This window comes from Pseudophryne corroboree, chromosome 6, assembly GCF_028390025.1.
Source record: "Pseudophryne corroboree isolate aPseCor3 chromosome 6, aPseCor3.hap2, whole genome shotgun sequence".
Lineage (NCBI taxonomy): Eukaryota > Metazoa > Chordata > Amphibia > Anura > Myobatrachidae > Pseudophryne > Pseudophryne corroboree.
In genome coordinates, this window is record NC_086449.1 from 251,894,363 (window position 1) to 251,908,418 (window position 14,056).

The 14,056-nt window shown below is 47.9% G+C and overlaps 1 protein-coding gene across 2 annotated transcripts in view; it reads left to right on the top strand.

Moving 5' to 3' along the window:
* The window catches only part of ELL3 (elongation factor for RNA polymerase II 3), a 285,177-nt gene extending 272,293 nt beyond the window's left edge, over positions 1-12,884 (top strand). For both annotated transcript variants that reach the window (XM_063925873.1, XM_063925874.1), the window contains one exon: positions 12,152-12,884. In XM_063925873.1, coding sequence (XP_063781943.1) covers positions 12,152-12,259 — 108 coding nt within the window. In that variant the 3' untranslated portion in view covers positions 12,260-12,884. The remainder of the gene's footprint in view (positions 1-12,151) is intronic.
* The last annotated feature ends 1,172 nt before the right edge of the window (positions 12,885-14,056 follow it).

The following is a 14,056-nucleotide window of genomic DNA, read 5'->3' on the forward strand; positions in this document are numbered from 1 at the left end:
ACCTTTAAGAATGGGTTAGATAAATTCCTAATGGATAAGGATATCCAGGGGTATGGTGCATATTCATGCTTTATAGTTACTATAAATAGGGATAAAATGCAACGGCTTACAGCAGCATCAGTCAGAAATTTTAGTCAAATCATCATGCATAGGAGACCACAAATAGGTTGAACTCGATGGTCTTTTTTCAACCTCAGATACTATGTTACTATGTATGTGATCTTGCTTTTATCAGGAGATTGTCCAAGTATGGGATAATTGTGACTCCCTGCCCGAGAAAATCCTCTGGGCCGTGGAAAGCCCAAACGGCAACGTCTGAAACTGGTAATGACAGTCCTGTACAGCGAATATGAGGTACGCCTGATGAGGAGGATATATGGGGACATGAAGGTATGCATCCTTTATGTCGAGTGACACCATAAAATCCCCCCCTTCCTGACTGGAGATCACAGCCCGGAGCGATTCCATCTTGAATTTGAACTTTCTCAAGTACAGGTTTAGGGATTTTAGATTTAAAATGGGTCTGACCGAACCATCCGGCTTCGGGACCACGAACAGGGTCGAATAGTACCCTTTCCCCTGTTGGACTAGGGGAACCTTGACAATCACTTGCTGTTGATACAGCTTTTGAATTGCAGCGAACACTACTTCCCTCTCTGGGGGAGAAGCTGGCAAGGCCGACTTGAAAAATCGGCGAGGGGGCACCTCTTCGAATTCCAGTTTGTAGCCTTGGGATACAATATCCATCGCCCAAGGATCCACGTCTGACAGAACCCAGACCTGGCTGAAGAGTCGAAGACGTGCCCCCACCGGTGCGCACTCCCTCAGTGGAGCCCCAGCGTCATGCGGTGGATTTAGTAGAAGCCGGGGAGGACTTCTGCTCCTGGGCTAGTAGCAGGCATTCTTTTCCCTCTACCCTTACCTCTGGTGAGGAAAGATGAGCCCCGACCTCTTCTGGACTTACGCGACCGAAAGGACTGCATCTGATACTGTGGAGTTTTCTTTGGTGTGGGGGAACAAAAGGCAAAAAGGTAGATTTACCCGCGGTGGCTGTGGCAACCAGGTCCGCGAGACCTTCCCCAAATAAAACTTCACCTTTGTATGGCAAAACTTCCATATGTTTCTTTGAGTCGGCTTCACCCGTCCATTGGCGAGTCCACATGGCGCGCCAAGCAGAAACCGCCATGGCGTTGGCTCTCGACCCCAGCAGCCCAACGTCTCTTTGAGCATCCCTCATATATAAGACTGCGTCTTTAATGTGGCCTAAGGTCAATAAAATGGTATCCCTATCTAGGGTATCAAGGTCAGCTGACAATGTATCTGTCCAAGCTGCAACTGCACAACACACCCATGCCGATGCTATTGCCGGTCTGAGCAAAGCACCTGTATGCGCATAAATAGACTTTAAAGTAGTTTCCTGCCTGCGATCAGCAGGATCTTTGAGGGCTGCCGTGTCCGGAGACGGTAGCGCCACTTTCTTGGACAGGCGTGTTAAAGCCTTGTCCACCGTGAGTGAGGATTCCCAACGTACCCTGATATGCCATAAGAATCCTCTTGGGAATCTGCAGTTTTTTATCAGGAGTTTCCCAAGCCTTTTCAAATAACTCGTTAACTTCATGGGATGGGGGAAAGGTTACCTCAGGTTTCTTTTCCTTATACATGCGCACCCTCATGTCAGGGACCGCGGGGTCATCTGTGATATGCCAAACCTCTTTTATTGCAATAATCATATAATGAATATTTTTTGCCATCCTCGGGTGCAACCTCGCTTCATCGTAGTCGACACTGGAGTCAGAGTCCGTGTCGGTATCAGTGTCTGCTATCTGGGATAGGGGACGTTTTTGTGAGACCCAGCCGAAGCCGTGTATTGACTCCCTGCTCTTTCCCTGGACTCTGCTTTGTCCAATCTCTTATGTAATAAGGTCACATTTGCATTTAAAACATTCCACATGTCCATCCAATCATGAGTTGGCGTTGCCGACGGCGACACCACAATCATCTGCTCCACCTCCTCCTTAGCTGAGCCTTCCGCATCAGACAAGCCGACACACTCGTACCGACACCCCCACACACACAGGGATATAGTTATAAGGAGACAGTTCCCCAATAATGCCCTTTGGAGAGACAGAGAGAGTATGCCAGCACACACCCAGCGCCAACTGACACAGGAAAATAATGTCCCAGATAACAGCGCTTTTATATTCGATTACTGTGTAATACACTCACTGCGCCTTACAAGTGCCCCCCTCCTCTATTCAGCCCTGTGTCACCGTGTTCAGCAGGGGAGAGACCAGGGAGCCAGCTTCTCCGCAGATCTCTGTGGAGAAAATAGCGCTGGTTAGTGCTGAGGGACCAAGCTCTGCCCCCTCCGGCAGCGGGTTTCGGTCCCGCTCAAAATATTTCAAACTGGCGGGGGATATAAAGAATTACTGCCTCCGCAGTGTCTATGCCAGATACAGAGGTTTTATTGCTGCCCAGGGCGCCCCCCCTGCGCCCTGCCCCCATCAGTGCCCGCTAGTGTGTGTAGTGTGTGTGGTAGCAATGGCGCGCAGAGTTACCGCTGCGCGCTTACCTCAGTGAAGATCTGAAGTCTTCTGCCGCCTTGAAGTCTTCTTTTCTTCTTATACTCACCCGGCTTCTATCTTCCGGCTCTGCAAGGAGGACGGCAGCGCAGCTCTGGGACGAACGGCGGGGGGAGACCCGCGTTCCGACTCCCTCGGGAGCTAATGGTGTCCAGTAGCCTAAGAAGCAGAGCCTATCATTTAAGTAGGCCTGATTCTCTCTCCTCAGTCCCACGATGCAGGGAGCCTGTTGCCAGCAGTGCTCCCTGAAAATAAAAAACCTAACAAAATTATTTTTCAGAGAAACTCAGGGCACAGGATCTAACTGAGGTCTGGAGGAGGGGCATAGAGGGAGGAGCCAGTGCACACCCATTCTAAAGTTCTTTATAGTGCCCATGTCTCTTGCGGAGCCCGTCTATACCCCATGGTCCTTACGGAGTCCCCAGCATCCTCTAAGACGTAAGAGAAATGCTGCTGGTCCCGCTCTGAGGAAGCTCTGACCCCTGTAATGGCCGGAGATCATGTTTTTCTTTATATTGGCAAAATGTCTCCTGACAGTGTAAAACCTCAGTGTATGTTAGTTTCCACTCCGCTGCCAGTGTACACAGGGGGGGCTATAGCGGGTCTCCCCGTAGAGGGTCCCGTATGCCACCCCTGCGTTGCGCTGTACCAAGAACCGGGGTAACCCCTAGCGGAGCCCCCAGTTTGTACTCACTACTCTTTTACCTTCAGGCTATGTTAGGGGTGTGCAGCGTGCTGCAATTGCGACCGCTAAGGCGCAGTGTCCCACGGAACAAACAACCTCTCAGGACGGTGGTTCTGCAGCCGGGAAGCGGCTCTGACACCGTACAGAGGCCGGTAACCGCCGCCCCCTTCCCCCCTAACTCCTACGGTGCAGGTATACTGTTGCCCAGACAGTATACCGAAAATAAAGTTTAAAAGAAACTGAAGAAAAATCCTCTGGAGCTCCCAGATGTGCATCCTCTCCTGAGGGCACTTTTTCCTAAACTGCCTGTGGGAGGGGGCATAGAGTTGAGGAGCCAGCACATCCAGTTGAAGACATTTAAAGTGCACTGGCGGACCCCTTCTATACCCATTGTATTAAATAAACCCCAGTATCCCTCATGGAAGCCTGAGAAAGTACATTTTCTCCTTTTTAAAGAATTTGGGAGTAATCAGAGGCATAGCGTGGAGACATGAAACCCGGAGCAGAGTCATGTCATGGTGGCCACCCCTTCCCTCTCTTCCAGTCATCTCCACCTACCTGAGTCCCAGCTCTGTTACAGAGAGGCAGCGCCTTCTGTCCCCAACAGCGCCTGGAGCGCAAGTTCCACCCTTGCTACGCCCCTGGGGGTCATTTACAGGTGCATACATTTGTGTCCGGAACTTTTATAGGCATAGACACATACAGGGTATTTCATATGTACATGTCTCCCATGTATTTAAAGATTTTTCCATCTTAAAAACAGTAGCACTTGCACCAGATGTATTTCAGGCACAAGTGTGTAGACGTAGACCTAGCACAGAGATAGCACTTGCTGGTAGTAGCATTAGTAAATATTAAAGTTGCATTACCTAATTTGTCATAGTACATCATAATGAGGTGTTATATACAAGAGGGACTGTAGTCTTGAAAAATAATTAGGAATTCTAACATTTTATTTATTAAGTTTCTTATATGGTGCAGCATATTCAATATAAATTCTCATTACTAATAAGCATTTACATAATTGTTTCCCTTTTTGAAAATGTAATTGTGAAACATCACTTAAGTAAAGTTCATAGACGACAGTGACTTAAAATACACTGCTCAAAAAAATAAAGGGAACACTAAAATAACACATCCTAGATCTGAATGAATGAAAATAAGAATTTACTTACCGATAATTCTATTTCTCGTAGTCCGTAGTGGATGCTGGGGACTCCGTCAGGACCATGGGGAATAGCGGCTCCGCAGGAGACAGGGCACAAAAATAAAGCTTTAGGATTAGGTGGTGTGTACTGGCTCCTCCCCCTATGACCCTCCTCCAAGCCTCAGTTAGGATACTGTGCCCGGACGAGCGTACACAATAAGGAAGGATATTGAATCCCGGGTAAGACTCATACCAGCCACACCAATCACACCGTATAACTTGTGATCTGAACCCAGTTAACAGTATGACAAACGTAGGAGCCTCTGAACAGACGGCTTACAACAATAACAACCCGAATTTGTTTGTAACAATAACTATGTACAAGTATTGCAGACAATCCGCACTTGGGATGGGCGCCCAGCATCCACTACGGACTACGAGAAATAGAATTATCGGTAAGTAAATTCTTATTTTCTCTAACGTCCTAAGTGGATGCTGGGGACTCCGTCAGGACCATGGGGATTATACCAAAGCTCCCAAACGGGCGGTAGAGTGCGGATGACTCTGCAGCACCGAATGAGAGAACTCAAGGTCCTCCTCAGCCAGGGTATCAAATTTGTAGAATTTTGCAAACGTGTTTGCCCCTGACCAAGTAGCAGCTCGGCAGAGTTGTAATGCCGAGACCCCCCGGGCAGCCGCCCAGGATGAGCCCACTTTCCTTGTGGAATGGGCCTTGACAGATTTAGGTTGTGGCAAGCCTGCCACAGAATGTGCAAGTTGAATTGTGCTACAAATCCAACGAGCAATCGTCTGCTTAGAAGCAGGAGCACCCATCTTGTTGGGTGCATACAATATAAACAGTGAGTCAGACTTTCTGACTCCCGCCGTTCTTGAAATATATATTTTCAATGCCCGGACCACGTCCAACAACTTGGAATCCTCCAAATCGTTAGTAGCCGCAGGCACCACAATAGGCTGGTTCAGGTGAAACGCTGACACCACCTTAGGCAGAAAATGAGGACGCGTCCGCAGTTCTGCCCTGTCCGTATGGAAAATCAGATATGGGCTCTTATATGATAAAGCCGCCAATTCTGATACTCTCCTGGCTGAAGCCAGGGCCAGTAGCATGGTTACTTTCCATGTAAGATACTTCAACTCCACCGATTTGAGCGGCTCAAACCAATGGGATTTGAGAAAATCCAAGACTACATTAAGATCCCACGGTGCCACTGGGGGCACAACCGGGGGCTGTATATGTAGTACTCCTTTTACAAAAGTCTGGACTTCAGGAACTGAAGCCAATTCTTTCTGGAAGAAAATCGACAGGGCCGAAATTTGAACCTTAATGGACCCCAATTTGAGGCCCATAGACAATCCTGTTTGCAGGAAATGTAGGAATCGACCCAGTTGAAATTCCTCCGTGGGGGCCTTCCTGGCCTCGCACCACGCAACATATTTTCTCCAAATGCGGTGATAATGTTGTGCAGTCACCTCCTTCCTGGCTTTTACCAGTGTAGGAATGACCTCTTCCGGAATGCCTTTTTCCCTTAGAATTCGGCGTTCAACCGCCATGCCGTCAAACGCAGCCGCGGTAAGTCTTGGAATAGACACGGTCCCTGCTGAAGCAGATCCCGTCTTAGAGGTAGAGGCCACGGATCCTCCGTGAGCATCTCTTGAAGTTCCGGGTACCAAGTTCTTCTTGGCCAATCCGGAGCCACTAGTATCGTTCTTACTCCCTTTTGCCGTATAATTCTCAGTACTTTTGGTATGAGAGGCAGAGGAGGGAACACATACACTGACTGGAACACCCACGGTGTTACCAGAGCGTCCACAGCTATTGCCTGAGGGTCTCTTGACCTGGCGCAATACCTGTCCAGTTTTTTGTTGAGGCGGGACGCCATCATATCCACCATTGGTTTTTCCCAACGGTTCACAATCATGTGGAAGACTTCTGGATGAAGTCCCCACTCTCCCGGGTGTAGATCGTGTCTGCTGAGGAAGTCTGCTTCCCAGTTGTCCACTCCCGGAATGAATACTGCTGACATTGCTATCACATGATCTTCCGCCCAGCGAAGAATCCTTGCAGCTTCTGCCATTGCTGTCCTGCTTCTTGTGCCGCCCTGTCTGTTTACGTGGGCGACTGCCGTGATGTTGTCCGACTGGATCAACACCGGCTGACCCTGAAGCAGGGGTTTTGCCAGACTTAGAGCATTGTAAATCGCTCTTAGCTCCAGTATATTTATGTGAAGAGACATCTCCAGGCTTGACCATACTCCCTGGAAGTTTCTTCCCTGTGTGACCGCTCCCCAGCCTCTCAGACTGGCATCCGTGGTCACCAGGACCCAGTCCTGTATGCCGAATCTGCGGCCCTCTAACAGATGAGCACTCTGCAACCACCACAGAAGAGACACCCTTGTCCGTGGCGATAAGGTTATCCGCTGATGCATCTGCAGATGTGATCCGGACCATTTGTCCAGCAGATCCCACTGAAAAGTTCGTGCGTGGAATCTGCCGAATGGAATCGCTTCGTAAGAAGCCACCATCTTTCCCAGGACTCTTGTGCATTGATGCACAGACACTTTCCCTGGTTTTAGGAGGTTCCTGACAAGTTCGGATAACTCCCTGGCTTTCTCCTCCGGAAGAAACACCTTTTTCTGAACCGTGTCCAGAATCATTCCCAGGAACAGCAGACGTGTCGTCGGGGTCAACTGAGATTTTGGAAAATTCAGAATCCACCCGTGTTGTTGCAGCACTAGTCGGGTTAGTGCTACTCCGTCCTCCAGCTGTTCTCTGGACCTTGCCCTTATCAGGAGATCGTCCAAGTAAGGGATAATTAATACGCCTCTTCTTCGCAGAAGAATCATCATTTCGGCCATTACCTTGGTAAAGACCCGAGGTGCCGTGGACAATCCAAACGGCAGCGTCTGAAACTGATAATGACAGTTTTGCACCACGAACCTGAGGTACCCTTGATGTGAAGGGCAAATTGGGACATGCAGGTAAGCATCCTTTATGTCCAGGGACACCATAAAGTCCCCTTCTTCCAGATTCGCTATCACTGCTCTGAGTGACTCCATCTTGAACTTGAATTTTTGTATGTACAGGTTCAAAGATTTCAGATTTAGAATAGGTCTTACCGAGCCGTCCGGCTTCGGTACCACAAATAGCGTGGAGTAATACCCCTTTCCCTGTTGTAGGAGGGGTACCTTGACTATCACCTGCTGAGAAAACAGCTTGTGAATGGCTTCCAATACCGTCGCCCTGTCTGAGGGAGACGTTGGCAAAGCAGACTTTAGGAACCTGCGAGGGGGAGACTTCTCGAATTCCAACCTGTAACCCTGAGATACTACCTGCAGGATCCAGGGGTCCACCTGTGAGCAAGCCCACTGTGCGCTGAAATTCTTGAGTCGACCCCCCACCGCTCCTGAGTCCGCTTGTAAGGCCCCAGCGTCATGCTGAGGGCTTTGCAGAACCCTGAGAGGGCTTCTGTTCCTGGGCAGGGGCTGCTTGCTGCCCTCTCTTACCCCCTCCTCTGCCCCGAGGCAGATATGACTGTCCTTTTGTCCGCTTGTTCTTATAGGACCGAAAGGACTGCGGCTGAAAAGACGGTGTCTTTTTCTGTTGGGAGGGGGTCTGAGGTAAAAAGGTGGATTTTCCGGCAGTTGCCGTGGCCACCAGATCCGATAGACCGACGCCAAATAATTCCTTGGAATCCGCATCACCTGACCACTGTCGCGTCCATAAACTCCTTCTGGCAGATATGGACATCGCATTTACTCTCGATGCCAGAGTGCAAATATCTCTCTGAGCATCTCGCATATAAAGGAAAGCATCCTTTAATTGCTCTATAGTCAATAAAATACTGTCCCTATCCAGGGTATCAATATTTTCAGTCAGGGAATCCAACCAGACGACCCCAGCACTGCACATCCAGGCTGAGGCGATGGCTGGTCGCAGTATAACACCAGTATGTGTGTATATACTTTTTAGGGTAGTTTCCAGTCTCCTATCAGCTGGATCCCTGAGGGCGGCCGTATCAGGAGACGGTAACGCCACTTGTTTTGATAAGCGTGTGAGCGCCTTATCCACCCTAGGGGGTGTTTCCCAGCGCGCCCTAACCTCTGGCGGGAAAGGGTATAATGCTAATAACTTTTTTGAAATTAGCACTTTTCTATCTGGGTTAACCCACGCTTCATCACATACATCATTTAATTCCTCTGATTCAGGAGAAACTACAGGTAGTTTTTTCACCCCCCACATAATACCCCTTTTTGTGGTACTTGCAGTATCAGAGATATGCAAAGCCTCCTTCATTGCCGTGATCATATAACGTGTGGCCCTACTTGAAAATACGTTTGTTTCATCACCGTCGACACTAGATTCAGTGTCTGGGTCTGTGTCGACCGACTGAGGTAAAGGGCGCTTTACAGCCCCTGACGGTGTCTGAGACGCCTGGGCAGGTACTAACTGGTTTGCCGGCCGTCTCATGTCGTCAACTGATTTTTGTAATGTGCTGACATTATCACGTAATTCCATAAACAAAGCCATCCATTCCGGTGTCGACTCCCTGGGGGGTGACATCACCATTATCGGCAATTGCTCTGCCTCCACACCAACATCGTCCTCATACATGTCGACACACACGTACCGACACACAGCAGACACACAGGGAATGCTCTTATCGAAGACAGGACCCCACTAGCCCTTTGGGGAGACAGAGGGAGAGTTTGCCAGCACACACCCAAGCGCTATAATATATATGGGAACAACCTTATATAAGTGTTGTTCCTTATAGCAGCTTAAATATATCAAAATATCGCCAAAAAATGCCCCCCCTCTCTGTTTTACCCTGTTTCTGTAGTGCAGTGCAGGGGAGAGTCCTGGGAGCCTTCCTCACAGCGGAGCTGAGCAGGAAAATGGCGCTGTGTGCTGAGGAGAATAAGCCCCGCCCCCTATTTCGGCGGGCTTTTCTCACGGAGTTTTAGATATCTGGCATGGGTTAAATACATACATATAGCCTCAATGGCTATATGTGATGTATTCTTTTGCCATAAAGGTATTAAATATTGCTGCCCAGGGCGCCCCCAGCAGCGCCCTGCACCCTCCGTGACCGCTTGGTGTGAAGTGTGTGACAACAATGGCGCACAGCTGCAGTGCTGTGCGCTACCTTCATGAAGACTGAAGAGCCTTCTGCCGCCTGTTTCCGGACCTTCAATCTTCAGCATCTGTAAGGGGGGTCGGCGGCGCGGCTCCGGGACGAACCCCAGGGTGAGACCTGTGTTCCGACTCCCTCTGGAGCTAATGGTGTCCAGTAGCCTAAGAATCCAATCCATCCTGCACGCAAGTGAGTTGAAATTCTCTCCCCTAAGTCCCTCGATGCAGTGAGCCTGTTGCCAGCAGGACTCACTGAAAATAAAAAACCTAAAAACTTTTTCTAAGCAGCTCTTTAGGAGAGCCACCTAGATTGCACCCTGCTCAGACGGGCACAAAAACCTAACTGAGGCTTGGAGGAGGGTCATAGGGGGAGGAGCCAGTACACACCACCTAATCCTAAAGCTTTATTTTTGTGCCCTGTCTCCTGCGGAGCCGCTATTCCCCATGGTCCTGACGGAGTCCCCAGCATCCACTTAGGACGTTAGAGAAATATTCTTATTAAATACTTTGTTCTTTACATAGTTGAATGTGCTGACAACAAAATCACACATAAATTATCAATGGAAATCAAATTTATTATCCCAAGGAGGTCTGGATTTGGAGTCACACTCAAAATTAAAGTGGAAAAACACACTACAGGCTGATCCTACTTTGATGTAATGTCCTTAAAACAAGTCAAAATGAGGCTCAGTAGTGTGTGTGGCCTCCACATTCCTGTATGACCTCCCTACAACCCACACAAATGGCTCAGGTAGTGCAGCTCATCCAGGATGGCACATCAATGCGAGCTGTGGCAAGAAGGTTTGCTGTGTCTGTCAGCGTAGTGTCCAGAGCATGGAGGCGCTACCAGGAGACAGGCCAGTACATCAGGAGACGTGGAGGAGGCCGTAGGAGGGCAACAACCCAGCAGCAGGACCGCTACCTCCGCCTTTGTGCAGAGCCCTGCAAACTGATCTCCAGCAAGCCACAAATGTGCATGTGTCTACTCAAACGATCAGAAACTCCATGAGGGTGGTATGAGGGCCCGACGTCCACATGTGGGGGTTGTGCTTACAGCCCAACACCGTGCAGGACATTTGGCATTTGCAAGAGAACACCAAGATTGGCAAATTCGCCACTGGCGCCCTGTGCTCTTCACAGATGAAAGCAGGTTCTCACTGTGCACATGTGACAGAGACTGGAGACGCCAAGGAGAACGTTCTGCCGCCTGCAACATCCTCCAGCATGACCGCTTTGGCAGTGGGTCAGTAATGGTGTGGGGTGGCATTTCTTTGGGGGGCCGCACAGCCCTCCATGAGCTCACCAGAGGTATCCTGACTGCCATTAAGTACCGAGATGAGATCCTTAGACCCCTTGTGAGACCATATGCTGGTGCGGTTGGCCCTGGGTTCCTCCTAATGCAAGACAATGCTAGACCTCATGTGGCTGGAGTGTGGCAGCAGTTCCTGCAAGACGAAGGCATTGATGTTATGGACTGGCCCGCGCGTTCCCCAGACCTGAATCCAATTGATCACATCTGGGACATCATGTCTCGCTCCATCCACCAACGCCACGTTGCACCACAGACTGTCCAGGAGTTGCCGGATGCTTTAGTCCAGGTCTGGGAGGAGATCCCTCAGGAGACCATCCACCACCTCATCAGGAGCATTCCCAGGCATTGTAGGGAGGTCATACAGGCACGTGGAGGCCACACACACTACTGAGCCTCATTTTTACTTGTTTTAAGGACATTACATCAAAGTTGGATCAGCCTGTAGTGTGTTTTTCCACTTTAATTTTGAGTGTGACCTCCATGGGTTAATAAATTTGATTTCCATTGATAATTTTTGTGTGATTTTGTTGTCAGCACATTCAACTATGTAAAGAACAAAGTATTTAATAAGAATATTTCATTCATTCAGGTCTAGGATGTGTTATTTTAGTGTTCCCTTTATTTTTTTGAGCAGTGTACTACAGCCGCAAAACTATTAAGTACTATTTCAGTGGTTCCCAAACTTTCTAGAATCACTGTGCCCTAGAGCAGTGGGTTTCAAACCGGTCACCCAGCAGGCACACCGGTGTAGTCATTACTCACGGACACATTATAAATGATCCATAGGTGGAGCTAATTATTTCACTTGTGATTCTCTGAGGAGACCTAGAAAATATGAAATGTTTGGGGTCCTGAGGACAGAGTTTGAGAACCTACGCCAGGCCTAGAGTATCAGCGTTTCTATTTTTCATGTCACCCCTAGGCCAAAAATTTCCCATTGAAAAATTCAGCAAAAATGGTGCATTACTTGTCATCCTTAGGATCAGTGGTGTGGTGGAGGATAGGGTTGTGCCTCGGGTTTGTCCACACCAGCACTGGTTTTGCCTATCATATTGACAATAAATTTGATTTGGTCCAGGACCATCAACCCGAGGCACCCCTGCAAGTGCCCAGCAGCACCATGTTTGGGAACCACTGTATTATACTGCAAATGGGGGGGTCTGTAATCAGGAATAGTCACCATGTTAACATTCAGAATGTACACAATCATGATGTTGATATGAACTAGTCACACAGGTGCCACATAAATATCCGCATTTCTTTCCATGCAGACGTATCCCGGCTATAGGGAAGAGAAGACGCGCTGTGAATATTTGCATCACAAACTCTCTCACATCAAGGAATTGATCTTGGAATATCAAAAAAATGCACCTACTTAAGAGCTTCTTTTGAAGAGACATTCAACCCATGCGGCTAGAACCCTGACCATCTAACCACCGTACTGGTCACCAAAAGAGGAGCCTAACAAGCTGTGAAAAAGTGCCATCAATCTACTGTACTGCCTTGATCATTGCAAATGTATCAGTTACTGCCTTAAAAAAAAAACATGTGCAGTGTGTAATTACTAGTTGGCCAGCGTAACCCAAGCTGCATTGCTGTAGGAGAAATGAGTGGAGGTTGGGATTCAGAGACATCTTCACAATACCAGAACACATGTGCACTGGGAAAGGTCTTTCAGGCAGTTAGCATATGAGCAGCCATTTGTGCAACTGAAACACTGACTGCTAATGATATGTAAGCAAGATCAATGTGGCATGCCCATAGAGCTACAAGGCGTTCGACTTCACCTGGTGTAATTTGTACCAGCGTTCTGTAACTCATAGCAACTAGGCAAGCATTTTCAGTTCTCAGCCTAAATTCCACTGGCTTGTTGAAAGATACGGGTGGACATTACAGCAGCTGTGTTCAGTTTGCACCTAAAATGGTCAATCGCTTATTAACGTTAACCACATCAACATGATCTGGATTCTCCAGAAAAAAATAAAGCAAAAAGACTTTATAGCATTTCATGTGTGTTAATTTTTTGGAGAGTTTTACTTTTAGACATAGAAGAGATTAAGTAGACATCTGCATTCATAACCTGTTTTGGTACAATGTGCATGAGAATCCATTTCTTCAGAGATCAGATGACCCATGTGTGTTTCTCCTCCATGGTACCTGCATTCAAGTGCACAATGACTGGAAAGAGTAGCCCTAAATGACTTGGGCACTCTTGTAGTTATGCCTCACTAATAGGCAGTATGGCACAGAGCATTTAATTACTAGGTGTGGTCAATTTACGCAACACTGATAATACACTCCAGTGGCCTCTGGATAAGGATGAATACCACAGCAAGAAAACATGCAGTGGCACTCAGATTCTTTTAAAAGTGTAAAAACGTATTAGAACAAAAGACCAAACGTTTCGGGGTTTGCGCACCCCTTTGTGAACACCTTGACAAAAGGTATGTGCGAGCCCCAAATCATTGGTCTTTTGTTCTAATACATCTTTGCACTTTTAAAAGAATCTCAATGCTGCTGCATCTTTTCCTACCGTAAGAAGTTATATATATTTTACAGCTATCGATTCTAGTGTGTGACTTGCACAAAATATGCTCTGCTCACGGATGAGAAAACCAAAGAGTGGGAATAATTCCTCCAATAAGCCAGTTTCCTGTAAGCGTCGGCTTTGCTATGATGATCAACAAAGTTGAAGAGGCTCAGGGCTGCAGTCATAGATTTCAGGACCAGCTGCTTCTCCCATGGTCAGCTTTGCGTGGCTTGCTCATGAGTTAGTAGCCCCAAGCATTGTGTTAATCCCTGAAGGCAAAACTGTATCTATCATTTACAAAGACATTTTGTGATCAATATGTAACATAAATCACAATGTTAGATGGCACTGCTGTCTATGTAAAATGAGTTCCGCTGAGCAATAACTAGACATCCACGTGAGCAATGCCACAGGCAAATACCAGTTTTAAATACTTTTATTGCCATAGTTATCAGTAGAGGTCTCCAGAATTTGAAAGTACTGAAAATTGTAAAAGACCCACACCACCTTCACACGCCTACATGGAAAAAGGGTCAAGACAAGGACCTCAAAACAAGACTCCTACATGCACCAACACTTGTTCGGCAATTTTCAGACAAAACTATCCCATAGGTACACACCAATAGCTCAAATATGATGACCAAAC